This window comes from Callospermophilus lateralis, chromosome 11, assembly GCF_048772815.1.
Source record: "Callospermophilus lateralis isolate mCalLat2 chromosome 11, mCalLat2.hap1, whole genome shotgun sequence".
NCBI classification, from domain to species: Eukaryota; Metazoa; Chordata; class Mammalia; order Rodentia; family Sciuridae; genus Callospermophilus; species Callospermophilus lateralis.
The window spans coordinates 92,092,119-92,119,825 of NC_135315.1; the positions used below are offsets into that span (position 1 = coordinate 92,092,119).

General features: G+C 37.5%; 1 protein-coding gene and 1 non-coding gene across 2 annotated transcripts in view; one reads left to right on the top strand and one right to left on the bottom strand.

Moving 5' to 3' along the window:
* The window catches only part of LOC143410689 (transport and Golgi organization protein 1 homolog), a 39,504-nt gene extending 12,358 nt beyond the window's left edge, over positions 1–27,146 (bottom strand). Inside the window, exons 1-15 of the mRNA XM_077110651.1 lie at positions 27,014–27,146; positions 24,066–24,199; positions 21,129–21,215; positions 16,480–19,288; positions 14,691–14,894; positions 12,200–12,348; positions 6,166–6,297; positions 3,918–3,939; positions 2,919–3,007; positions 2,601–2,678; positions 2,403–2,513; positions 1,071–1,142; positions 769–873; positions 258–380; positions 54–159 (exon numbers count right to left, since the gene is read on the bottom strand). Of these exons, the coding sequence (XP_076966766.1) occupies positions 54–159; positions 258–380; positions 769–873; positions 1,071–1,142; positions 2,403–2,513; positions 2,601–2,678; positions 2,919–3,007; positions 3,918–3,939; positions 6,166–6,297; positions 12,200–12,348; positions 14,691–14,894; positions 16,480–19,288; positions 21,129–21,215; positions 24,066–24,199; positions 27,014–27,146 (4,354 nt within the window). The remainder of the gene's footprint in view (positions 1–53; positions 160–257; positions 381–768; positions 874–1,070; positions 1,143–2,402; positions 2,514–2,600; positions 2,679–2,918; positions 3,008–3,917; positions 3,940–6,165; positions 6,298–12,199; positions 12,349–14,690; positions 14,895–16,479; positions 19,289–21,128; positions 21,216–24,065; positions 24,200–27,013) is intronic.
* On the top strand, positions 9,056–9,162 carry LOC143411025 (U6 spliceosomal RNA). Its single transcript, XR_013092756.1, has one exon. It is a non-coding gene; the product is annotated as a U6 spliceosomal RNA (small nuclear RNA).
* Positions 27,147–27,707: the final 561 nt, after the last annotated feature.

Sequence of the window (27,707 nt, forward strand, 5' to 3'; positions counted from 1 at the left end):
ATTAAAGACAGGAAAGCAAAAAAAGGATTCAACCTCCCTGAGACTGACCTTACCTGATACCTCTCCATTGATTAATTCATCTGACTCATCTCTATTTTGATCCTCAGATTCAGATTCACATTGTAACCGATTCAACTGTGTGGTATAATTAGTCAAAGCCTAGAAAAGAAGCAAAAGTTTGGAAGACTCTCGATTTTAAGTCAGAAGATTTCAGGAGAAATCATGAGATGAAACATGTATTTGGAGTATAAACTTACATTAATAGTATCATCTTTGTGATTAAGAGCTACAAGTAAATCTTTCTGGGACTTCTCAAATGATTTGATGTGTTCACTGAGCTCAGCGTGTGATGCACTCGAGTCTTTGACTTCCTGCTGCAACTGAAAAGTCAAAACACATGAATTCCTATGGGTTAGGGAGGGGTTTCTGCACTGGATACATCAGGACTACAAGACTTAGACAAAGAAATAGAGAACCATACTCCTCCGTGGCCTGCCTCAATCGAGGAGGTTGAGACCTTGGTTAAGGAAGAGGGCAGAGTGGCCCCAACTCTCACAGCTGCAGTAAGAACATCAGAGCTCTCAGGAAGTTGACCCTGTTTATTGCATTCCCCAGAAAATTGCTGCCAATTCAAATAATTTACCTCCAGCAGGAATGGAAAGGTCCTACATGAATATTCCTTACCTCAGAAAGAGATCCAAGAAAGATACAAGATAATGATATTCACTTCTCTAGTTTACATTATGTATGACATCAAATTTTCTTTACCTGCTCTTTCGTCTTCTTAAGTGTGACATTTTCTTTCTGAAGCTGAGAGCATTCCAACTTCACCTTCTCTTCACGAAGCTTAGCTTCATTAAAGACAATTTGAAGCTAATGCAAAACACTAGAGTTAGTGAATTAATTCCAAAGAAAAAACAAAGTTATACTTTCCCAAACCAGATATCATATAGTTCTCATTTTTTGCACATTTTAGCACACTTCAAATTTTTGGTCCGCAACAAAACTAAGATGTAGTATTAATATCCCATTATGCCAACTATCCCATTAGCAAGAGTTGGCAGCTTTACCTCTGAAAATTCAGAAGTATTCACTGAAATGACATCTTCAAGCTTCTCTATAGATTTCTTATTTTCCATTATCTGCCAGGTGAAAACAGAACACAAAACACAGAAGTACTATGAGGAAATACTTCTTAGCATAACTATTATGCTAAGCATTAGGATTTCAGTAGAAATAGTGATATGTGTGTGTGTGTGTGTGTGTGTGTGTGTGTGTACACACATATATATACTAAAAAAGATAAACACAACAAAATATTTGTCAAGCCATCCCATTACATTTCAGGTAAATGCAGGGGATCCAGCTTTGGACTAAGCAAAAAATCAAGAACTGAAAGAGATGAGGGAAAATGAAGTCATAAATATTTCATGGCATCCACAACCTTACTGTTTATGAGATAACCAGAAAAAAAGGTCAAAGTATAGAAAATCATAATGCAATAATAAAATGTTTTAAAGCATAGAAAATTAATTAATTACTGTTTCAAATAAACCAGTTCAAATTGGTAATTTATTTCTAGTGATAGAGAAAAAAATTTCCCAAGATAATTTTTAAAATTTTCTTATCTGAAGTAAAAAATGATAAAATTTAGGGGAGAATAGACTAATCTCACATACAGAAGAATTCCCCCAAATTTATAGATATTCGCTCCTTAAGGAAGTGGACATAACTCCCCAATCTTTGTTTTCAATGCCTGGGATTGAATCCTGGGCCTCATGCATGCTAGGCAAGTGCTCTACCATGAGCTGCATCCTGAGCTCGTAACTCTTCATACTTTAACTGTGGGCTGTGCATGGTAACTTCCAAAGAATATAATATGAAAAGGATTGGAAAGAATTTTTACAGTGAAGAAATCTGATAAATACTACCTCAGCTAGGTGATCAAGCTTACTTGGGGGTAGGATATTTCAGAACACACTCTCTACTATCTTTTGCAACTTTTATGTAATTACAGAAACTTATAGAAATTGAAAATAAAATATGTAAGTAAATTTTTTTAAGTACAGAAAATTGATTAATTCATTACTCTTTCAAGTAAAAAGTAAAACAAATACTGTTCAATTGGACAATAGTTTTTTAGTTGATCTGCATGTTTCCAAGGGCAGAGCAAAGCAATATGAAAATTATCCAAGGTTGAGAATAAAAATATTTCCTAGGCCCATAAAAATAATTTGTTGTATCAGTACTTAAAAGTTCCACAAAATGGGCACAGACGTGGGTTCAACTTCCTTGACTCCTAATCTTACTTTAGTTAACAGCTGGACTAATTTCAACTTAACCAATTTTACAAAATATTTCAAAAGCCAAATTAAAGCAACACTTAGCAGCAAAACTCTTACCAAGTCATGATTCTTAGCATTCTGTTCTCTTTCAGATTCTAACATAACATGAAGACTTTTAGCTCTCTCATCCAGAAATTCTTTAGCTTTTTCAAGAAGCTTTATTTTATCCTGGGAAAAAAAGGTGTCAAGATTACTCACTCATTACATTTACTTTTGAGTTTAGAATGTAATTCCCCCCAAAGAAGGGATTTTTACCTTATATTTAGTTGCTTCATCAGAAAGAATCATATTTTGTTTCATGGTTTCTTGGATCTGTTTCTCTGATTCCTTCATCTATGTAAATAAAGCACTCAGAATTAAGATACACAAATTATAGTGCTACTATACAAGTTACTTCCAGACAAGTGACCCTTTCCAGGAGAAAGCAGTACTTAATACATATGACTGCTTAGAATTTGGATGATTTGTAGGAAATAATGAAATAAAAATTTTAAAATATGATTTTTAAATTAAAACAGGTAGAAATGATTCAAGCTAGAACCAAGGGAGAAAGAAACAAAAAAATAATTATACCTTCTCTTCATACTTTGAAAATTTCTGTATCAGTTCTTCATCTTCTTTCATGAGATTGATTATCTTTTGGGCAATTTGCTGTTCAGTGACTAAAAGGGGGAAATACACAAGATTATTACAATCACTAAATGAAATTCAATTACTCAATCTACTAAAAGCAAAGACATGCTATATGGTACTATGAGGAAATACTTCTTAGCATAACTATTATGCTTTTAAAAAGCAATCTATGCTTATTAGCAATAAGAGTATAAAATTATTAAAATTTAAGAAAAATATAAGAACAATGATATTTTGCTGGAAGCGGTGGTGCACACCTGTAATCCCAATGGCTCAGGAGGCTGAACTAGAAGGATCCCAAGTTCAAAGCCAGCCTCAGCAAGAGCGAGACACTAAGCAACTAAGTGAGACTTGGTCTCTAAATATAGGGGGTTGGGGGTGTGGCTCAGTAGAGTGCCCCAGAGTTCAATCCCAGGTACCCCTCCCATCCAAAATGATATTTCAATTTAAGCTTATTTCACAGATGGGAAATACAGTAAAGTGTTGTAGCTTGATATTCCTCCCTTCTCAAAACACTTTCTTTTCAGAAAATGGAATCATTTAATTCTTTGCAAAGAAAAACAGAAATGAAAGCATACTGATTCACATTACCATTCTTTAAATTATCTACTCAATTACTTAATGCATGATTAAATCATTAGCATAGAAATACTCTTCAAATGTAATACATCTGCATTACATCAACATTCAAAGTTAATCTGCCCCAAATTAAAACTTATCATCTCCCTATCCACAATTTGTTCCTCCTCTTTATCTCCTATCTCAGAGTTGGAACCATCATCATCTACTCAGTTATCCATGCTAGCAACCTAGGAATAGTAAAATTTTCAGGAGGTAAAAAAGTAATAGACATTAAAAGTCACTGTATCTACTTGTAACATACATAAAACACACATCAAACACCGATACAATACAAGTTTAAGAAACCTAAAAATTTACCTTGATATACTCTAACATTTACCTAGAAAAGAGAAAAAAGATTAAATTTGATGTCAAACATCTGCTCAGTAGAAACAGCATTCCTAAAACAACAGTCAGAATCATAACCAAGTGAGAATTTAATAACATTCTGGTTCAGAATAATAAATTTATAGGATTAAAAATAAGTAAAAGTTAACAAGCATTTTAAATTTAATTGGTAGTTATATTTCATAAATAGGCTCTGACATAAAAACACTAAGATATGTACCTTATTTCACAGTAAAGATGTGTGTGTGTATGTGTGTGTGTGTGTGTGTGTGTGTGTGTACTCAAAATCATTTACTTGAGAATTCTAAATAACCAGGATAAAGTCTAGAAACAATGACTATTCAAAAGGAATCTGAGGAAACGATATTAAGGCATAATCTTTGTACTAAGATATGCCACTTTCACTCACCAGAAAACATCTTAGAACTCCAATTTAAATTTGGCTATTGGCTGAATTTAGAAACTAATAGGCTACATCATATTATTTCTACAAACCACTAAATATATAGCAAGAAATCTGAAAGGGAAGACTGCTAGAAGAAAATGCACAAGCAACAAGAGAAATGACAATTAACATATTCTGGAAAGGACAAAAACAATCATTTCCTAAAGACAGCAATAAACTGCCTGATAATAAAACCTAAGCAGAAATTTTTTAAAAAACATCACTAAATTTCTTTGTAACTTAGCATATACTTGTCATTTCAAATGTTATAAATGGTGATAGGATACTCAGATGTGTCCATGGATCATCCATGGGATCTTCGTAATAGGAAATTGCATTCAGAAAACTCCAACACAGAAAGAAATGGCATTTCTTTAATGTCATAGCCTTGCTAACCTTTTACTCAAAATGACAACAGAAGAAAATGGGAAGTAGCATAAAAGCAGTCATCTAAGGAAGAGACTAAAGCTCCAAAGTCAAATGCTGAAACTGAGGAGCAACAGCTAGGAACCAGATCCCACATAACCTAGTGAAAAGAGAAACAGGTACTGGGGTTCTTGAAATGAAAGAAACAAGAGAGAAATATAAAGTGTTTACATGTTTTTCCCTTCTCTTTATCCTTCTATTTCCTTTTTCCTTTTAGCTGAGAAAAAGTTCAATGAGATTGAACTGTGAAAATTCCTCACAGGAATCCAGGCAAACGATTCTTCTATTTAAGAAGGGAATGCTTTTTAAGAGATTTTACACTCAATTGTACAAGGAGAGGAAACTTATCTTAACAATGATATGTCTGATATAATTAAGAAATCAGAAAAAGAACACTCAGATTTGAAAAGATTTGTATTCAATGCTTTTGGCCTCTTTAACTGTTAGGCTTTTCATATGCAAAGTCCATTTACCTAAAATAATTTTCTTCCAATTATGTTAAATAACTATGAAACAGAATGACCCACTGTACAAACATATGTATGTATAAGCTTATATATATACGCTTATACATATATGTACACAATACACAGAGATAGACTAATTCTGCTCAGAAAAAAAGACTTAATGAACAAAACATTTAATGGATTTTTGGACAACACATAATCTATACTTCCAAATAAAAAGGTATTTTCTGAACATATGATCAAATCATAAAATCTGGGAAAAATATATATAAAAGACTGGAAAAATCATCTTATCTCCTTTTTCTTATTTTACTGTATTTCTTTGTAGCATTTCCCCCTGTTTATATGTGTTTATATTAACATACAGTTCATCAACATTTAAATCTTAGTTTCTGCTTTTTTTTTCCACTTCACATTTAATTGTGAGCATTTTCTGTACCTCAAAGCTTTGAAATAGATAAATCTGCCTACTATTCCATTAAGCGAACATACAATATCCCCTAAATGAATTATGTTGTGCTAAGTCTTCAATCTAATACACTGTTCCACTGAAAAACATTACCAAAATCTTCAAAGCATAGTTATTTCTTTAATATAGATTACTAGACATATATGCTACATAAAAGGATATTTATCTAACCTATCCCATCTTTTATCCCACTTTTAAGACTTCTGATACGTATGAAACTACTGGTCAGGATGGCTGTAAGAATTACCAGTTCTACCAACTGCACCCACACTAAATTATTTTATAAGGTTAGTTTGACTTAAACCACTAATTTGTGTTTTAGCAACTGAAAAGGAAAAAAGGGGGGGCAGTGACTATATAAAATAATCCTTGTGCTTATGTGCTAAGGTATAAGTAAGTTAATTTACTCACAACAAGAACAGTTCTCCAAAAGAAAATGACAAAGGATACCAATCCAAAGAAAACAGTGAAAACTACAGGCTCCCATGGTAGTCCATAAAAATCAGGCCCAGGTTGATACTCATCAGGCAATGTAGTAAACAGCTGAAACAGACAAATTAGAAGAAATGGGAAACCTTAAATTTATAACAAAACAGTCACAAAGAATCATGGCAATTCTAAACCAACCTCCTCGTCAGAAATCCACCTCCTCAATATTTTCCAATAGTTTCTTCAAGAGAAAGGATACTGACAGTCTCATATTTTTTGTTCACTTGCAGTGTTTTCAAGTATAATGAATCTAAATACTTTTTTAAAAAATTTATTTATGTATCTTTAGTTTCAGGTGGACACATTATTTTGTTTTTATATGGTGCTAAGGATCCAACCCCTAACCCTAACCCTAACCCTGACCATAACCCTAAATCTAACCCTAACCCTAACCCTAACCCTAACCCTGTGCCTCATGCATGCTAGGCAAGCGCTCTACCACTGAACCACAACCCCAGCCTGAATCTAAATACTTTAAATTGAGCATACTTTAAATTTTCCAGTTTGTAACAGGCCCTATATCATCACATTGTCTAACACCTGGCTAGAATCCCTCTGGATCATTCTTTTCTCTTAGATAACCTGGTTTTTATAATTTAAAAAATTCATTTAAGACAAAAACTTAAATATATGAAAGAACTAATTAATTTTATGGCAACAAATAAAAACAATGAAACAATAAAAAGATTTCAAGCCCCTTTGGGTATCATTTGATAAGCTAGAAGAATACCTTACTATTCTGAAAAGTGTTTAAATAAAGAAAAGGAATCAAATATTTATCTCCTGCCTTAACTATACAAACCAAATATCTGTGTAAAGAATAATCAATCATAGCCAGGCGCCGTGGCACACACTTGTAATCCCAGTAGCTAGGGAGGCTGAGGGGGAGGATAGCAAGTTCAAAGTCAGCCTCAGCAAAAGGGAATTGCTAAGCAACTCAGTGAAATACTGTATATAAATAAAATACAAATAGGGCTGGGGATATGGCTCACTAGCAAATGCCCCTGAGTTTAATTCCCAATAACCCCCCCAAAAAAAAAGAATAATCAAATTTTTATTTGTGTAGGCATCCCATCCTTTAAATGAAGAAAGAAAAATCCAGCAACTCAGACCATTGCTATTTTGCAACCTATAATATATTAGCAAATCTCACCAACGTCACTGTTGACTAGTAGTCAACATCAAAGGAGAGGATATGCATATTTCAATGCAATATTTCCTATTAAGTTTTCATAAGAAAAAGAATTGAACCTAAACCTGACTACGAATTTCCAAGAAATATAAAGCAACAGAGAGAAGCTGAGGTTGTTAGCTCAGCACTTGCCTAGAATGCATGGAGCCTGAGGTTCAATCCCAGCACCACCAAAAAAAAAAAAAAAAAAAAAAAAAAGGGCAATAGAGAAAACAGGTTAAATTGTTGTACCAGGGGGATGTCATTTATTTACCAAAACTACAATATATCCTAGAAGTCCCACAAACATATTTTTTTTCAATTATTGTAAAAAGTTACAACAAAAGGAGAAATCAATAGATAGTAACTTATATGAGACTTGTTCTCCCACTGAAAGCAACCAGAAAGTTGGAAAATATATATATATATATTGGTACCAGAGATTGAACTCAGGAGCACTTGATCACTGAGCCACATCCCCAGTCTCAGCCCCATTTTGTATTTTATTTAGAGACAGGGTCTCACTGAGTTACTTAGAACCTCACTTTTACTAAGGCTGGCTTTGAACTCATGATTCTCTCTCAGCCTCCCGAGCCACTAGGATATTAAGGCATGTGCCACCATGCCCAGTCAAAATATATTTTTAAAGAGCTATTTTTCAGATAGAAAGCCACAAGGGACATGCAACTGTCACCCCTAAGAGCAGGAGAACAAATAGGTGAGCATTCTACCTTGAGGCACCCTCTAGACCTCAGTTTGGGAAGGGGAACCCAAATGGGGCCTAACAGTCTCACTGAGGAGAAAGAGACCAGAGTTCCAGGAGATTAAGCAGCCAAAAACATGTAGAGAAAACTACCAGAAAGATGGGAGCCACAAAGAAAAAGAGTTCTAGAAATCTGCATGGAGGTGGTCTTCAGTTTGGGGCTACATTCTAAGCAGTACCTGCGAGGGCCAAGAACAACTATAAGCTAACCAATCCCACAGTTGGCACTGAGCTGGGAGAAGTCTGGATTCCAGCTAACCAGAGAGAGTTGACATACAAAAACAGTATGGTCAACAAGCTCATGAAGAAGTATTTGATCCAGGCATGATGGCACATGTATGTAATCCCAGCAGCTCAGAAGGTTGAGGTAGGAGGATCCCAAGTTTGAGGTTGGCAACTTATCAAGAGCCTAAGCAAGTTAGTGAGACCCTATCTCAAAAAAAAAAAATTCACTCAATATCATTAATTATCAGGAAATAAACTCACAAAGACATACCCACTAGAATGGCCCAAGTGCTAGTGAAGATGAAGTCAAGTGGAAGTCTCCTAAATTGCTGGTGGAAGTATAAAATGATTGTGGTCATTTATTAGCATGGCTTGACAGTATCACATAAGACAAAAACATACATTAAACGTAGGAGGCAATTGCACTCCTAGATATGAGTCCACTTATAGGGGCATATATATGAAATAGTACTGTAGGAAAAATGAATCTATAGTTTAAAAAAAAAAAGTTATCAGTGGTTGCCTGGAACAGGTGGTGAAGGAACTCACTGGGAAGGATCCCAAGGGAACCCATTTTCTAGTGAAAAAACTGTTCTATATCTTGATTATGGTAGTTTTTACATGGGTATCTACATTTGTTAAAACTCAAGAGTGTGATTGCTTTGGCAGCACATATACTAAAATTGGGACAACACAGAAAAAATTAGCATGGTCCCTGAGCAAGGATGACACCCACATTTGTGAAGCATTCCATAGTTTTGTGGAAACAACCCTTCAACAGATGAATGGATAAAGAAACTGTGGTACATACAAAATGAAATGTTACTTATAGCATTAAAAGAGAAAAAAATTATGGCATCTGCGGGTGAATGGGAATATCAAGCTAAGGGAAGTAAGCCAATCCCAAAAACCAAAAGCTGTATGTTCTCTCTGAAAGTGGATGCTGACCCATAATGGGGGTGAGGTGGGTGGCAAGGGGCATGGAAAGAATGGAGGAACTTTGATTGGGCAAAGGGGAGGTAGGACAGGCGAGAGGGCATAGGAATAGGAAAGATGGTGGAATGAGATGAACCTCATTACCCGAGGTACATGTAAGACTACTACACGTGTTGTGTACAACTAGGAAAAGTTTTGTTCCATTTATGTACAATGAATCAAAATGCATTCTGCTATCATGTATAACCAATTGGAACAAATTAAAAAAAAAACTCACTGATATTGGCTATCAAGGAATTACTGTTAAGTTGGGTGATGGCCCGTGGGTTCATTATACTATTCTCTATGCTTTTCTTTAAAGCTTTTCTAATTAAATTTATTTTTAATTAGTACATAGAAATAAACATTATAATTATTGAAGTAGGTAACATGACATTTTGATGCATGTATACACTATGTAACGTTTAAATCAGGTTAAATATATCTACCTCCTCAAACATCATTTATGGTAAAACTTTCACAATCTTTTCTTCTAGTATTCTGAAATGTACAGTATGTTATGATTACCTATAGTCCCCTACTATTCTCTCTGCTCTTATTTGAAAGTTTTCATGATAAAAATACTAAAAATAATTTTTAAATTAAGATATAACTTCAAATATTTAAAGGATTTCTATGTAGAAAAGAATTCAATTTTATAGAGGAAATCATGTGGAGGAAAATTTGCAGTCAATACAAGGATGAACTAGACAACAGAAGAAAATATAGCCTTGTAAGAGAGTGACTCCTGCTAGGAAATACTGGTGTACAGGCCTCATAACTACTCGTCAGGGCCACAGTAAAGAAAATTACAGCAATGAGTGAGAAACTAGACTAACAGCCTTCCAAGGTTTCTTCTAACACTAAGATTCTACTAAGATTCCATTGATCAATGAATCTGATTGGTGCACATCTCCCAAACACATCAGAGCCTATTACTCTCCAGTCCTATCAGATATCATACTACTTGTTTAAGATTTTACATTGACTTGTTCATAATTTTTGCATATATTTGTTAAGTCCTTTTATTAAGGCTTTCAAAAATCACAATCATGCCTTACACCTGTTAGACTCTTTTAGTCCTCGCACAATGTCCTGTACATACTGGGCCATCAAAATGCCTTTTTGAAGGCTCCTTTCAAATCAGTCTCGTAACATTGTGCCTCTTCTTTGCCACTCACGTCAATGTCTTACCTATCACCGCAAAATCACTGACCATACCTGCACCACATTCGTGTACCCCGACCTAGACCTAGAGGAGGGCTCTGTGCATACCTAAAAATATGAATAAAGAAATCCTTCCCATATCGTGAGACTGTAAACTTTCCAAGTGATGTTGATTCATTCTGATAATCACATTATGACTGTGGAAGACTGGGCTTTAATCACTGGAAATATCATTATTCTAACTGCCTGGCTTGTACATACTCCTTAACCAGGTGGCTGCCACCACCATGAACAAACATGGAGCCAACTGAAAAATGATTCATTTCTCCCCATCACATCTTTTCCACCCTGGTGGTCTCTCCTCCCCAGGTATTCATTGTCTTTATACCACCTCTGACTGCCTACATGAGAATTAGGGGGTGCATGGGGGTAAAACCCTACAAAATGCCAGACGTCTCACCAGACACTTTACCTTGTCAAATCATTTAATTCTTATGACTGGAGTAAGCATTATCTACATTTTTCAGATGGGGAATCTGATATTCAAAAGTTTAGTTATTTGCCCAAACTTCTAAATGATAACCTTGGGATTTGAAACCAGATCTACCTGGCTTCAAAATCTATACATTTTACAAGGAAAACAACAACATCACTTTTCTTACACAAGTCTGGAAATAACACAACCTACAGGAAACAACTTCAGTTGAGAAGGATTACTGTCACAATGGCCCTAGGACCATCTTATCCTCCAAGCTCTAAAAGCTTTCTCATTCCTATAATTAAACTCTAAAAGTCCAACATCAACAAATACCATGAGGGGGAGGTAAGTCCTAAAATGCTTAGATAAGCTTCTAGACAGATTAAATGTTTTGTTTGGATCATGATTTTCTTTAGAAAGGTCAGCCTTAAGTGACTCTTTCTAAGAAACAGATCTAACCTAATTCCTTTCATTCTTAAAACTTTCTAAGGATCCCCACTATTAATGGTCTAATGCTACTTTGGCTCATGACTTCCTTTAAGATTTGCTGGCCTCTCCAACAGACCATCCCCCTCCAACTTCACACGTTATACAACACCAACTATTCACATTCTCCTGGCCTCCCCAAATATCCTTTTCTTCATGTTTCCATTTCTCTGAACACATTTCTTCTGACTGCCAGCTTCCCCCACCATCCTCCACCCCAGCCTGTCTAATCAACAACAAACCACATGTCACACTCCTGTTTGCCCTTTGCCTGTGCTTCAAACACATCTCAACTACTTTCTGACCTTATTGATCACCCTTCCAACCATAATAAATGCATTTATGGACAATAATGTTCTACCATCAAATAAATACCTCTCTTTCTGCCATCTTACTGTGTTTCAAGTGAATGCTATTATCTCCCTGCCAGAATGAAAGGTTCTGAGGGGAAGAACCAAGTTTTTACAGGTGTACAAATGTCCAGCCTTGGTAGACAGCAAATCTTCCTCATATGCTAAACTAAGTAGCCATTAAGCCACACCCCTATGGCTTTTGTTTTAGGAGCTATCTACTCAAAGGGTCAGGAGTCATTTTCATAAAGACATTTTAAGTTCTTCACTTCATGACCAGAAGCCACTTAAAAACTAATAAATAATCAACATTCTAATTGAAGAAACTATGTCAAACTTACCATCTTAGTGAAATAAAGCAAGTATGAATATAACAAGGAAAGCATGTTGTCCAAAAGGGTGGCATCTGCTGGCTCTTCCACCTTTATCTCCTTTAGTTGGTTTTCTGTATCAGCATCATCAACAGGAGTACCTTCTGTTATAAGTAGCTCTAAAATTGAAAGGGGAAATGGCTATTTTATTTTATGCTATAGAATAAGAATTGTCTCTCTTCAGTTTCAATATTCATCGAGTGTTTCACTAAATATATGAATCACAGTGCCTGGAATATATGGCTCTCCTAAAGACAATTAACACAGAGAAGAAAACTTCAAAATCCTAATTAGAGCTGTCAGACCCTTCAATTATAAAATGAACAATCTCCAGTCTACTCTCCACTACTTCCATGGCCATACAACTGCTATCAGAACAATATTTACTAAAGGAAAATTTTTAAAACCAGAGATATATAGACAGGGTCACATTCAACAAACATGGATTTAGTGCTGGTGAAACTTTGTGTTAAAAATTTTAGGAAAGCTAAAAGAGAGGGAGTCTTGGTTTGCAGATTTACAGGTGGAATGAGCCAAGGCTTAACCCAGCATCTGGCACCTGGCAGAGATACTCAACAACTATTAATTAAGTGAACAGATGACAGCTATTTAAAAAGAACACAGTAATACCAAGAGAGACTAAAGGGAATTGGGTACAGACCTGCATTGAGGCTCTGTGAATGAGGTAGAATTCCAGTTAGACCTGAGAGCTTGTGGGAGTGGAATTTCAGTATGAGTTACATGAGCCTGGGGTACGTTTGATTAAACAGCTAGGAGTCCAACATGCAGTTATTAAGAAGTTGGACCAGTTGGGCTGGGGATGTGGCTCAAGCGGTAGTGCGCTCGTCTGGCCGTGCGGCCAGGGTTTGATCCTCAGCACCACATAAAAAAAAAAAAAAAAGATGTTGTGTCTGCCGCTAACTAAAAAATAAATATTAAAACTCTCTCTCTCTCTCTCTCTAAAAAAAAGGAAGTTGGACCAGTTGCCTCTAAAGTCTTTCTCAACCCTGAGATTCCATTCACTACTATTTTTTTAAGCTTTTGCCTAATTTTTAATTTTTTTTTTTTAGTTTTTGATGGACCTTTATTTTATTTATTTGTATGCACTGCTGAGAATCAAACCCAATGCCTCACATGTTAGACAAGCACTCTACCACTGAGCTACAACCCCAGGCCCTCCATTCACTATTGGTCTATGAATTTGACTGCTGGTGAAGTCTGCCCATTGGCTCAGCATCTCAGCACCTGAGACACATTAAATGACATTTGGAAAGATTTTACATATAAAGGTGATTGACACCATTTTGTGGTGGAACCTAAAAGGCCAGGGAAATAATTCATGCTTAATTTTGTAAGCCAAGTTTTCCCTAATCTTGAAAGTTTTGGAGCATGAAAATAACAAATCTTAATGGTGCGTGATTCATTTTCAGAACCTTATGGAGTTAAAGACAGTTCAGAAGTCAGTAGTGTTCATATATGAATGCAATGTCTTCTGGAAAATGGGAGAACTGATATGTTATTCCTTCTCAAATTAACTGAATCCCCCCTGCTATGAGTTCTCCTACACTGTGTGTGTGCAGATGGGGGCGGGGTCAGGATCAGTGCTGCTAAGCCCTGCACTGGTGCAGGATAATGCTATAGCTATGCTTACAGACCAGAACCTTTAAAAACACAAAATACAGTAATTATGGCTTCACAGCACCATACTGGATGGATAAAATAAAACAATTAGTCATCATCTAATTTACTGATAAAATGAGAGTGAACAACACAAAAGTAGAATACTATTGATGCCATTATTGGGGATTTTTTTGAAAAATTGTTTCTCATCTCCCACTGGATACTGTGCACTATGATGAAGTATTCATAAGTGTCAGTCTAAAATGGATTGCAGTTCTGTACTGCTTCCTGTAAGTATATAGTATAAAGATCTGGACGATTGACTGCATTTGAAAAAGTTTAATTACCATGTCCAGGAAGCAAGTCAAAACAGAACTTGAGGTATATTACATTCCATTTAGAAGAAAAGGGAAAAAACACAGAATTTATGAGACTATGAACAGTGATTCTCAAGCTAACTTGTACCATGCCAGACTTTCCTGGAAGGCCTGCTAAACACAGATTGTGGGTCCCACCTGCAGAGTTTCTGGTGCTGTTGGTCTGGTTGAAAATTATAGTTTTAGAGCATAAGGCCTTTGAAGAATAATATTTTAGTTGTAAATGGTTTACACAAGCTAGTCATAGCTAAACACTTGCTTTTAGGTGAGTTACAGTCTCTGGCCTATTTTTGATTTCTAGTCATCTTTATTCTTGATTTTCTCTCACTTAAGAGATTTTTTTTTGAACTCACATGTACCTATATTACTCTCTGCTCTATTTTGTACCTTTGGCAACAAATATCCTTGAAAGCCTTCATTATGATAATGCCTCTACTTTGTAGAGAAAAATTGGCAAGCTTTACCTGGGTCTACTTTCTCAGTATTTGGAATCTGAGACACTTCTAAGACACCCATGTCCTCAGTCACAGGTTGACTCAAGAGGCTGGGCTCTTCAGGATGGTTCATATTTAAATGATGACTCAGGAGGCGAGGCTCTTCATGAAGATTTCTATTAAGATGATTTGTGTTCTCTTTAGGAAAATCATCTTCATGGGGTGGCTGCATCTCTACAGGGGAGAAGAATGCATTGAGCCAGCTGGATGACACTATGTACCCCCACTTAAGCCCAATGATCAGCACTCCCCCTCAGCACACAGCTCCAGATACCTCAACACTGCCCTCCATGTCCTGGCATGCGCCCATGAGAACAACTGGGCAAGGATACGGGAGGGTTAATTGTTTTCATCCCATTTAAAGGATGACTGAACTATACAGTCAAATTTATAAAGAAGCCTTTAATCCAAAGTATTTCATAAACAAATACATTTATGATAGAGGCTTCAATAACTTAACTTCCCTTGGCAAACCAACATACACCCACATGAATGAATGTGCAGAAGAGAATTCTGGTCCAGAACAAAAATGTGAAATGTCTATTCTGCTCAGAAATAACAGGAACTCTTTCATCTACAAGTGTGCTGGTCTCACCGAGCCAGTATAGAGAAGGGAATTCCGTAAGTCTAGCTTGCTAATGTGACTTTCAAATATGTTCCATGTAACCTAGGAGCCTAATGGTGAACCTATCTCCTTCCTGAGCTCAGGACATAGACCAATAGGATCCAGAGCAAAGATTATCTCTTTACAGCTTCATATTCTACCCTGAACATTCACTTGTACTTTGCATTCTTATCCAAAATATATCTGCTTTGATTAAATGTACAACTGTTTTCTTCCCCAAATTATCAGGTAAAATTAGCATTCTTGGGAAGTAAATTTTTCCAATGGCTTTATGTCCTTCTGGAATTCTTATCATATACTCTCAGTTGAAATATTTCATTTTGAAAAACAATGGATAGAGATGATCAAATATGAAACCAGGAAACAGAACGCTTTTATCAGGATATTGGCTCATTGTCAGTTTGACGAATATTTAATTGAAAGGCTTCTATGTGTCAAGCACTACATTATAAGGCTTGTCATCCTGGTTCCATCCTTGATTAATATTAATGCAAGGACCTTAGAACCCAGTGGAGTAAAACCAGAATAAGTGACCTCTCCCCCAAGAGACTGGAAATAGCATGTTATCCACAAAAAATAAATGCTGGGGAGGGGAATTCAGGCAAGCTATCCATTAAAAGTTATTCTAGGGCTAGGGTTGAGTGACAGAGCACTTGCCTAGTGCAGGTGAGGCACTGGGTTCGATCCTCAGCACCACATAAAAAGAGATTAAATTCTAAAAAAAAAAAAAAGTTATGCTAGTCACTCCACACCCACATGATCTAGTACAGATATTTTATGATTAAGAAATTATGTTTAATAAAGCCCTTTTATAATTTTAACATAAAATCTGTACTGTTAACAGGTCTACTTTTGTGCATTAGTTTCTCATTTATATCTTTCTGTTTAGCTTTTTATAAAATTTCTCTTTGAACATGCTAACCAATCCCAACTGTCCTAAAGGAAAAAAAGAATAAGCAATGTCCTTTCATGCTCTAGCCCAAAAGAATGAATAAAGGAACATATGGGGCTCCTGAGTCAGCCTTCTTTCTCCTTTAGGCACATGGAAACTGAACAGAACTTTACAATAATACACAAAAACACCTGGATGGAACAACTCCTTTTCTCCAGCTCAAGCCGCAGGCAGTTATTTACCTTCAGCTTTAGCCCAGATTTCCTCTAGAGGAGGCGCTGTTATCAATGGAGCAGTCTCCTCCACTGTGGAGTGCTTGTACCTCACAAAATAGATCAAGTATTGGATATCATCAAGCATGGCAGCCTCTTCAAATATGTTACTTTCCTTTATTCCTATGTCTCTAATATCATTCACACGATTATCAAGCATTTGCTCTGCTATGCTCAAAATGTGTGACTCAGAGGCACGGAAAACCTTATCTAGAACTTTTTCCACGTTATAGGGCAGGCTCTCCTGCTGTGCCGACTTCAGCTTTAATGACATTTCCTTCAACATGGCTTCCAGTTCTTGGACATCAAAGTACTTCAGGAAGTGTTGCAAGGACTTTTGTTCTGTAAAGAAGCTGCGGATTATGGGCAAGTCTTCCTCCTGATCGCTAAGCTCTGGCTTTAGGGCTATATGTGGACTCTGTGGAAGTATATCATCTTCAAGGTCTGCAGAAGGAGGACCCTGGCTTTCTGTGTCTGTGATATGCCCTATGTCCTCAAGGTCCTCTTTTGAGATTTCTTTTCCAGTAGCCTTTTCTGTAGACCCTGAAGTATTCAGATGTTCCTTAGGGTTGTCTTTTTCAAGATCGTCAGAATTTTTATCCTGAAATACTTCACTTATCCCTGAAGTCTGAGTGTTTTCCTCATCACTTCCATCAAAGAGTCCCTGGGCTTCCTCATCTGCCAGAGGACTTTCCTCCTTTCCCATTTCCATATCACCTCGTTCCTTGTCCATCATGTCTACCCTTTTGGCTGTGGTTTCACTTTTCTTAAAAATCTCCCAAATTATACTCGTTTCTTGTTTGTTTTCTTTGGTTTCTAGATCAGGATTGATAGTCTCTAAAATTGCTTTCTCAAGAACGTGCTGGTTAACATTCTGAATCCCAGAATGTTTTTCTTTTGACTGTTTTGCACTTACAGCATTTTCATCCTCCAGTAGCTCTTCAGGGGGATAATAATCCTCCTCTACTGCTGCTGGCCTTTTGGTATGGAGACCCGGTACTTCTACCTCATCAGTTTGCTCTGTTTTTTTAATTTCCTGTGTCCCCTGTGTTGCCTTATGCTGAATCAATTCTTCAGCCGAGGACTGCTCTTTACCCTCGTCCTTGGAAAGCCCTATCTTCTCATTTACATGACTAACTGTAACAATCACATCTCTTTCTTGTTGCCAAGAAAGATTTTTTCCGGGACTGGGGACCTCTTCTTCCGGTTCTCTTAACAAACCAATTCCATCTGGAGAGGAGAATCCAGATTGATTTTCAGTTTTCAGAACTAGTCCCTCTTTAATTTCCTGAGGTTGATGCTCCACTGAGTCTATGTGCAGGGTTGGTGTATTTACTGAACCTGGATCCTCCATTCCATCTATGGATGCATCATTTTGATTATTTCCCAGGAATGTTGCAATACCCAAGGATTCTGGTGGTTTACTCCGTTCTTGGGTCATCAGACTCCCTACAGCTTTATGTAGATATTTATTCTGTAAGCTATCTTCCAAAATCTTCTCTCCAGGTGAAGAGAGTTCTTCATTCACTTCTTTTGAGTCTTTTGAGATATGGATAACTGCTTCTTTTAGGTCATTCTCGTTGTTTTCAAAGGCTGATTTTAATGTGTCCTTGCCCTTTTCAACAGCTGGCAATGAGCTGAGCTTATTGCTTTGGGGAGAAGTATATGCAATCATCCCTTCTATCTTCTCATCCTCTAATTCTGAAACATCTTGCATCAGGTGCTTCTTAGGCTCCTGAACATTTGTCTCTTTTCCTTTAATATGAAGTTCGATATCCACTTTTGGCTCTTCATCATTATCTGTCTTAGAGGTTTCCACAAAAAGACCATATTCTGCACTTTCAGGATAAATATAATCTGTTGCTGCTTGTGGTTTCTTCTGTTTTCTGTCTGGAACTAAAGCTTCCTCATCTTCTTTTACTTCTTCTGAATAAGAATTCCGCAAATCCATCATATCTGTTTTCTCATCACCACCTGTGCCAATAAATAAAGTATCCTCCAAGGTTGTCAGTATATTTTTATCATCCTTGATGCCTGGGGGCAGAGTTACCTCAACCTTATCTTCTTCATTTGAATTTTGCTCTTCACCTATTGAATATTTCTCCACTCCAAACTCCACTGGGAATTTCATGCCTTCTTCACTTATAAAGGTTACTAACGGGAGCTCCCCAAAGCTTTCCTCATTCTCCTCTTCTTCCTTATCAAATGCATAATAATCAGCATCCAATTCCTTATCATCAAAATCATCTTCTAATGAAGTCACCAGTCTGGTCGTCTCATCATCAGACACAAGTGCATCAGCAGTAGAGCCAAATTTGGTTTTCAAGTCTAATGTCATTTCTTTTTTCAAAAGTGTATAAGCATCAGTCTTCTGTTCATTTGAGACCTGAGAACTGTTGCTGGTTTTGTTGTTTTCACTTTCTGGCACTTTCAATTCATCTTGTAGTATTTCTTCAAAGGGTTCAAATGAAGTTTGTTCACCCTGAGCATTATCTGTTTGACTATCTGCATGAGGATGGTTCTTCTGAGCCAAAAATTGTTCCTCAAGATCCATAGTGTTTTCTGAGAATGCACTTTCAATTTGCTCTGAGTTTGCTACTACTGGTTTAGGTTCAGGTTCAACGTCCTGGGAGACTTCAGGAAATTGTTCCACTTTTTCTATAGCTTTCTCAGAATCTTCATTTGCAGAATCATACAATTCCAAAAATTCTAGAAGTTCTTCTACATTATAATTATCAAAATCATCTCTTCCACCATCAAAACAGACAAAATCTGTCTCCTGCAAGGAAAAGGAAAACATTAGTGTGTCAATAACAAAGTGTCACAAAAGCAAACTCATCCACGCTCCCAAATTCAGGATTGGTTCTAAAGAATCTTTGGGGTCAACAAGATTACTCTCCTCCAACCCCCATTGGCTAACTCCATCTATGGCTGAGTAAATCTGTCTTTTTCTAGACTACAGTGTTAGAAAGTCTATTCTTTCTTTCTTTTTTAACATGGGTCATATTCTTTAAAAAGCATAATGAGTAAAAATGGTGACAATTTGGTCTCCAACAGCCTGACTCTTGGGTCTCTCTCAATTTGCTCTGAGCATAAGTAGGGAAAGGCAAGGTATCACTTATAGGATCCTCCAGCTCTTAATATCTACACCTATGTTTCAGGAATTTAATTCTTAATCATTTGCTCAGGAGAACCTGCAGCATTGAGAAAGATGAATCAGTTTTAAAGTATCTTACTGAGATACAAGTACATTTGATGGAATAAAGAATGATATTAAGGAGGCTCCTCACATTATTATTACCACAAGAACAAACTGAAAACAAGATTCAACAAGTTATACACCTTCCTCTTCATGAGGGTTTCACAGCCACTAAGATCTCTCTCAGGACTATCTATATATTTATCTAGTCTTCCTTCTTGCCACTAGTAAGCAAATTGACATATAAAAGGAGCCATAGTATGAATGGAATTTTTAAAAAAATTTCCATCTCCTAATTAAATCTTCATAATATTCTGCGGGAGTTCTGGGGGTGGGGGAGGCAGTTCAATGTAGTAGGGATGAGTGATTTCCTCTCCCCATCACATGCATTTCTAAGCCATGAGGGATGCATGTAATGGGAAACATAATGAGAAGGCAGAGTTCAAAACAAATGAGTTCTCTGTAATCAGTGAACTGCTGTCACAGCTTAAATCCCAAGAACTAACTCTCTTTACCAACAATGAAGTCCAACAAGCAACAGAAGTGATTTTATGGCCCCTGAGATTATGAAGAAATTTTAGGAACAGCAACAACAAACAGGATGACTTTATCCATTCACCCCATCTAATCTAAAAACTATCCTAGCCTAGCAGCTTGCATATTCTACAGCCACTACAAAGAGCTGCCCAAAGATATTTTAATGTTGGTGGGCATCAATTACTACACAATTTAAAACTCTAGAAAATAATCAGCTGAAGTGAGAATTCTAGAACACGAAATCCTTTCAGTCACAAAATCAATTTAAGTAAAGAGCACAATACAGGAATGCTGTATAAAGGAAGCAGTTGGGGCCTTAAAAGATCTGAGACTGAACATCACCTGAAACGCTCAGGTCCCCTTTTCCAAATCTATAACATGACTATGATCCCATATATGACTAAGAATAAGAAAACCTTTGTAAGTACATATTTCTAGCCTAGTATAAAAGTTAGAGTTTATTAATTTAACCTAAATATACTTAAAATGTCTAATAACCATCCAATGAGTAGTTTTCAAGTTGGAATACCTCCTTTTGCTAGTAAAATGAAATTATTTACCTCTTAAATTTAATATCCAAGTAAAAATATATTAAATTATTTATTTTTCACATATAAAACAGAAGAGAAAAGCCCTATAGTTGAGTAAACAGCCTTCTATAAGAATATCTGTTTCAATATAAACTCTCAGATTATAATATAATCACCCTTGAATGCCTTTCAAAGTTTTTTTTATAGGTAGTCTGATTTCAAATGAAAATCTGATACAGATACACAAATGTTATAAACACATTCTAAAACGTTCAGAAGCAGTTAACTGAATATAACAGATGGATTTATAAGCCAGTTTACAATTGAGAACAAAAAAGATATCCATAACTTACATCTGTTGGAATTTGTAGCTCTTCTTTAGTATATTCACGAACTACCTTGATGAAATCTTTTGGAAAATATCCAAAAATATGGCCAACCTATAGTGCAAAAGAGACAAATATCAAATAAATTCTGTACAAGGAAAATAAATAAGAGATTCTCAGAAGTGGCAGGAAATATACACATAATAGATAGGTATATGGTATAACCAAGAAAGAAAGTTGCTATAACAATTACACTGAGATTATAATTCCAAATAAAAATTAAGTACAGAACTGTTAAAACAACATTTCCAACCACTGAAGTTTTCTTTTTTACATTTAGCTTAATTCTCAACACAGAGCATATAAAGTTAAAACTTCTGAAGTAAATAAAAGATCTGCATAGGAGATAATTGTATATTATATGGTTAAAACTATATAAATCAAAGCTGGTTATAAATGCAATTCCAAATAACCTCTAGCAAGAATTTACCTGTACATTTTGTAGCATTGCTCATAAACAAATATTTATGTCTTTCTTAACCAATACAAAACAGTCATGAAAATTAATAAGTAAAAACAATACAAAATCTCTAAAATGTATTACCACTATAGCAAATGTATTGATAGTATATGCTTTCCTAGCTTTTTCCAAATCTACTTTTACAAGTACTTGGGGAGAAAATAAAATTACAATATAATGCATACTAAACCACATATCAAGCTTCGGTTTCACCCAAAATAAATCCTCTGCAGAAAAGAACCCCATTTATTTTCAGCACCAACAGCTAAATTATATGAAGTTACATAAAGTGTACAAAAGGTATATAAAGTTCCCCTTGAGAAAGACACTCAGAACAGAAGATTCTTGCCAATAATTAAAGGAAACTGATAGGCAAATCAAACACCCAAAAAAGAAAATTAAAAAAGGCATCTTATCACTAACTCTAAAATATCCCCATTCATGAATGTTCTTGTTATATCTAGAAACCATCTGAGAGCCAGTATTAGTGGTCGAACACTGCCATGAAGATTAGATAAGACTGAGCAATTAAAAGCTTCATCACTGGCAGATAAAGTCTGAGACTCTAGAAAACCAACAACACTGCAGAATGAAAACTAAAAACTCAAAAGGAGAATCATTTTGAAAACTAAAGAGTTTTTAATTTCTTAAGTATAACATTCATGACATGAGAGGTGAGTCTGAGGGGAAATACACTTTTCCCTTCTGATGAAAATTCTATTAAGGTTAAATTTGGAAAAGGAAAAAAAACCCAGAGATGTATGGAGAAAGGAAACACATTTATCTCTTCTTAATCTGTGTCAATTGAGACCATAGATTATATAAAGCTCCATAATTACACACTGGGTGGTATCCCATTTCTTGTGATATGAAAAAAAAATGATGCAGAATCATGGAGGCTCATGACTGGAAATAATTTTTATACCTAATTTTGCTTCCATACATCATCCCTGCCAAGGTGCTGCTGATTTGATTTGTGGGTGGGGAGCACAGAACTGCCACAAGAGAACAAATTCTGAATAAGCTACTATCAGAACAAATGTACTTAAGTGCCACTGCCCTGAAAGGAAATATTCAAAAGGAAGATGGATTAGACAGGGGTCCTTTCCTAACTGAGTTTTTCACTTTATAGGGAGCTAAGATAAAACACAACCTGACTGAAGGCAAAGAATACAAATGAATGCCACAGGAGCAATGCAAACAAAGTGCCACCCAAACACTCATCAGTCAGCAAAGATCCTTTCTGGTCAGGTGCTGAAGCAGGGCTCCTCAGGAAGACAGGATGAGTGCTGCCACCCAGAATGGCAAGAGTCCCAGGGATGAACATAGTTAACAGGCTACAATGTGACAGGAGAAAATGTAAATCAAGCCCATTTATCCAAAAGCTCAAAGAAGGGGAGAAAGATGACTACTGTATGAAAAATGCCACTTAGGTACATGGAAAAACAGTTCCAAGTTTAAATATTACAAATCCTATTTGGTATACTTGAAAGAAACAATAGATGGTTCTTTATATGGAGTACTGCAACTGGGACTCTGTCTAAATATAAAGTTTGTACCTAAAGGCACCAAGTTTCAAGATCATTCCCTAAGAATCAGAAATGGCAACAAAATGAAACTAGTTTTCCCATAGGGATTACTCTTATTTTCTGTCTTATTTTCTGCTGTGTGGTATTTTATTTAGGGTGAGAACTTTCAGGGATGCAACCCGGAATGTCTCTAAACTGGAACACTCCTACAGTCATCAAAGACCCTTGGTACTATTTTAAGTAAACAATCCACATATCACATTTTTTTAAATGAAAAGGACAATACTCATAAGTCTCTCAATGAGGTCACTACTAGAGAATCTCCCCATTTAAAATATCAAAGCATGATATAAACAATGTCATGTCTTTCATCAGAAGATCCATACAACTGGCTAAGTAGAATCCCTGGGGGAACCTTCAGGCATAGATTATAGGAAAAGCAGGAAATGGATGACCCAGAAGTTGCAAAAAAGAAAAAAAAAGCACATAATGAACATAATATTCTGCTTTTTTAGAGTAAAAACAGCACAAATGATTAGGTAAAATACACAAAAAATCAACTTTAAATATGCATGCCTGACTTAATTTACAGGATTAACTCTAATGTCCATGAATCCTTCCCTTTTAAAGCAGCAAAGATAAGAATTGTCAGGTTTTCACCATTACAACCTTTATGATGTGTAGAGCCTTCTGGAACTTGATGTGAGGGGCAGCAACCACAACCAGTTCAGTTCTGTTTCAGAAAGTCTACTGACTTTCTATGCTGTGCCAGTCCTAAGGCGTGTTAGGAGCACAGGGCCTGGCAGAGAGGTCAGGTTAACTCTACAAAGACCCCAAGAAATCAGTCATTTAAATCTACACTGCTGAAAAACCCATCAAAAATAAGAATATAACACCTGTCAAACTTTTACTTACACTTCCGGCCCAAAGTTCTGGTGATACCTCTGCCAGTTTATAGTAGACATATACAGGGTCACCTTTTTTAAAATTCACAAAACGACAATCTGGGCCTCTGAAATCTTCAAGAGCTTCACCTCGGTACATTAACACTGTATGTGAACATTGAAAAAAGAAAAACAAACATTAGGACTTGATTTTTCTCAATCCACATTGACCCATCAGGAAATATGAATCCCACTATGAACAAAAATCAAGTTTTTCCAGTACTCTCTGGAATCACTTTTAATTCACCTGCTCAAAGTATCTAAAATTCTTAGATATTTTATTGCTATAAAATACAATATTCCCTGCAATTAGACAAGGGAAAAGGAAGCTTCTCTATTTTTCTCTGTGCTGAGAAATAAAAAGCAATGTGGCTACTACCAACCATGGCTGGTTTCATTGAAACTCTTGGTTCTTGCAGGCCTCAATTTTTTTTCTGTTTCATAATCATAAAAAGCTTCATTTTGCAAATATGTAAATCCAAGTGTAGACACGGACAGGCTTAAGTATGGCTTCATGCAGAGGTAATAGGGAGGGAAGAGGGAAGAATATCCAGGAACCCCCAAGGGGTTAATTAACTTGAACTAACCGCTAAAAGACATTACCTTTAAGTGGCTGCAAGTGCTACCATGCAGCCGTAAACACTGTCAATTTCATTTGCAGCAGAGTTGCTGTCTCTGTGTTCAGGATCTGGGTAAATTACCAGGAAATGTATTTTCTCTGAGCAAATATTGTTGACTATATCCAACATTAAGATTGTTTCAAAACATCCTCATTCGTACTTTTTTTTTTTAATAAACAAAATCAAAAGTGGGTATCCTATCTGACAAGGAACAAGTTTAGCCATGAGAAAAGGTCAGGCAATACCTTCATGCTTAAAATGCAGGACTAGAATCACAATTAATCTAGAAACTGGTAGAAGCAACATTTTTCTTTTGGTTGACCAAATACACAGTTTCTGATTTAAGATGAAATGGACAATAGATGTATGTAAAAAGCACAAAGAAGAAATGGAAATAACACTTTTTCTAAAAGCCAATTAGCAATAAAATACACAAGAATGTGTGTTTTATAAAAATATATGTCTGAGGAACAAACACAGATTTGGAGAGGGTAACTTGTTTCTTTCAAGCTAAAATAGGACTATTTTCAAAACTGTCAGCATCCTAATTCATATATAATTAAGAGGCCAACTTTAAGGTGGGGAATTCTCATCACAAGTGGAAATGGCAATGTTTCTCTTGTTCCCCCTTAGGTCATAGAGGATTTACAAATCAGTAATATATTAGGTGACAACATAATGCATACTATGGAGCACCTATTTAGTTCTTTTTTTTTTTTTTGGAGCACTTATTTGGAAGGCACACAAGGACATCTGACATACACACCTCACTACTTCCTACAACACAATGCAGACCCACCTGTTGTGTTTGGTCACATCTGTTTGGACACAGGCCATTTCTCAAGTTATGTTACCCCACTGAACCTTACCAACACCATGTCTTAGTACTGAGGAAGCATCAGTGATGAGATTGTCCAGGTAGCCCACGTAGGATAGCGCTTGATAGCAAAGAATAGCAAACATTCTACCATGCTGGAAGCCTGATTTTGTTCACCCAAAACTGAAAGGAAATATCATGGCAGCTGCTTTGATTTTCTGAGTGTTTATTTACTCCAGCCTTAGGGTTACCTCTAGGAACTGCTTAACATATATTGGAGACATCTTTTTTCTTTATTGGAGTGGAACAAACAATTCAAATTATAAAATTTGTTTTTGGTAATACCAATTTAGGCATAAAGAGCTCAATGGTAAACTTCTTGGCCTTTTCAGCATGAATATTTTAATATATGTATACTGCTTACAATTTATGGACAACATGGTCATCAAGTTACAAGGTTACTAGAAATCAAGCAGGAGGCCAAAAGAAGTATTCTGGGCCAGTAAATATATAGAGGAAAGAGGTTCCAACAACACTAGCGACTGAGTCTAAAACTGAATTGGCTTATAAAAATCTTGGAGTATTTATTATTGTTATTGCAACAAACCTCTTCATTTGAATCTGAATGGCTACATCCTCCCCACTGCCCACCTCCAATCCAGGACTGGGAAGCAATTCTGTCCGCTTCCTGCGCACAGAAGAGGCTGCAGTTCCCAGGTGGCTGGTGCAGATCCTTGGCCTCTTTCAAAAGCAAAAGATTACTGGCCCACCTGCTACCCTACCTCAAATATGAAGGGAGGCTTCTATGCACAGAAATGACAGGTTGAAGCAGAGTTGGGGCCGAGACCTCGGAACACATTGCGTGCCTGGACTCAGTGCTCTTCCCAAGCCTAAACTCTAGTCCCTGTTAAAAGGCAAAACCAGCCCAATCCCCAGTGCAGCAAAAAAACGAAGGGGCCAGTGAGCCTTTCCCAAGGAGCCCCACCATCAACCTGCCGCTGGGATTAGGGCCACCTAGCCCTGGAGAGCATCTGCCCTGATACAGCACCGGCCCAGGTCCCTGTGGCGGGGGCAGAAAAGCGCTCTGCTACAGCGTGGGGAGCCCCGGGCGCTCGGCGCGCAAGCCCATCACCCACTGAGATCCTAGGCAAATCCTGGAAGGGAATAAACTGAGAGCTGTCCCTGGGGAATCGTGTTTCCCAACCCCCGCCTCAGTTAGTAGAGAAAAATAAAACACTGGCAACAAGTGGGAGTCCAAGCCCCCGCAACCCGAGCGGGCTGGCGGGGGTGCCGGCAGAGCCGGAGGGGGCACACGCAGGGTCCCGAGGCTCTTGTCACTCCTGCACCCCACCCGTCGTCCTGCGACCCCCTAGCCCAGCCTGCGGGGCTGGGGACCGGAGGATCGGAGCCCCATGCAGCCCCGAAGAGCCACCGCGGAGACCCCGCGGAGACCCCAGGCCGCCTGCCCGCCTGCACACTCACTGCTGCATTCGTTGTCTGCACAGAGTTTGTGCTTCCAGAAGCGCTGGCCAGTGCTCGGGTCCGGTTGGCCCAGTTCTCGCCAGGTCGGACAGAGCACGAACAGCCAGAAGAGCAGCCCCGGCGCCGCAGCCATGTTGTGGTCACCTCAGGGAGCCGGTGACGCAGTGGAGTAGGCTGTGGCGGGCGTCAGGGCTCAGGGGGCGGGTGGGTAGCGAGGTGCGGAGGGGTGGCACCACCCGGGAAGGCTTCAGCCTTTCCCGGTTGACACGTCAGCAGGAATATATGGGGGTCGATGCACTGGCTCTACTGGGGAACGCACGGAGCCGAAGCTCCCCGTCCTTCTCTAGTGGAGACCTGCTCCTCAACTGAAGACCTTCTCCTCTAGTCGCTGCCGTGGCAACTAGGACTCTCTTTCTCGTCCAATCACCTGCCTTTGCTTCGGTGCCCTCACAAGCGACCCTCCCCCGCCACTCCGCCAACCGGTCTTTTCTGGCTTTCCTCAACGTCTCATTTGTGGTCCATCCTGAACTAGCCTACTCCACTTCTCCATCACTCCCATCCCCCATTCCTGGTCTGGTACCACCTTTTCTGAACTACCAAATCCCACCCATGACTTGTCACAGCTAGTCTATGGTTCCAAGCTCCCTCCCCTTCAAACTCCTAGAGGTTCCTTGAAGCCCCACCCCAAGATCCC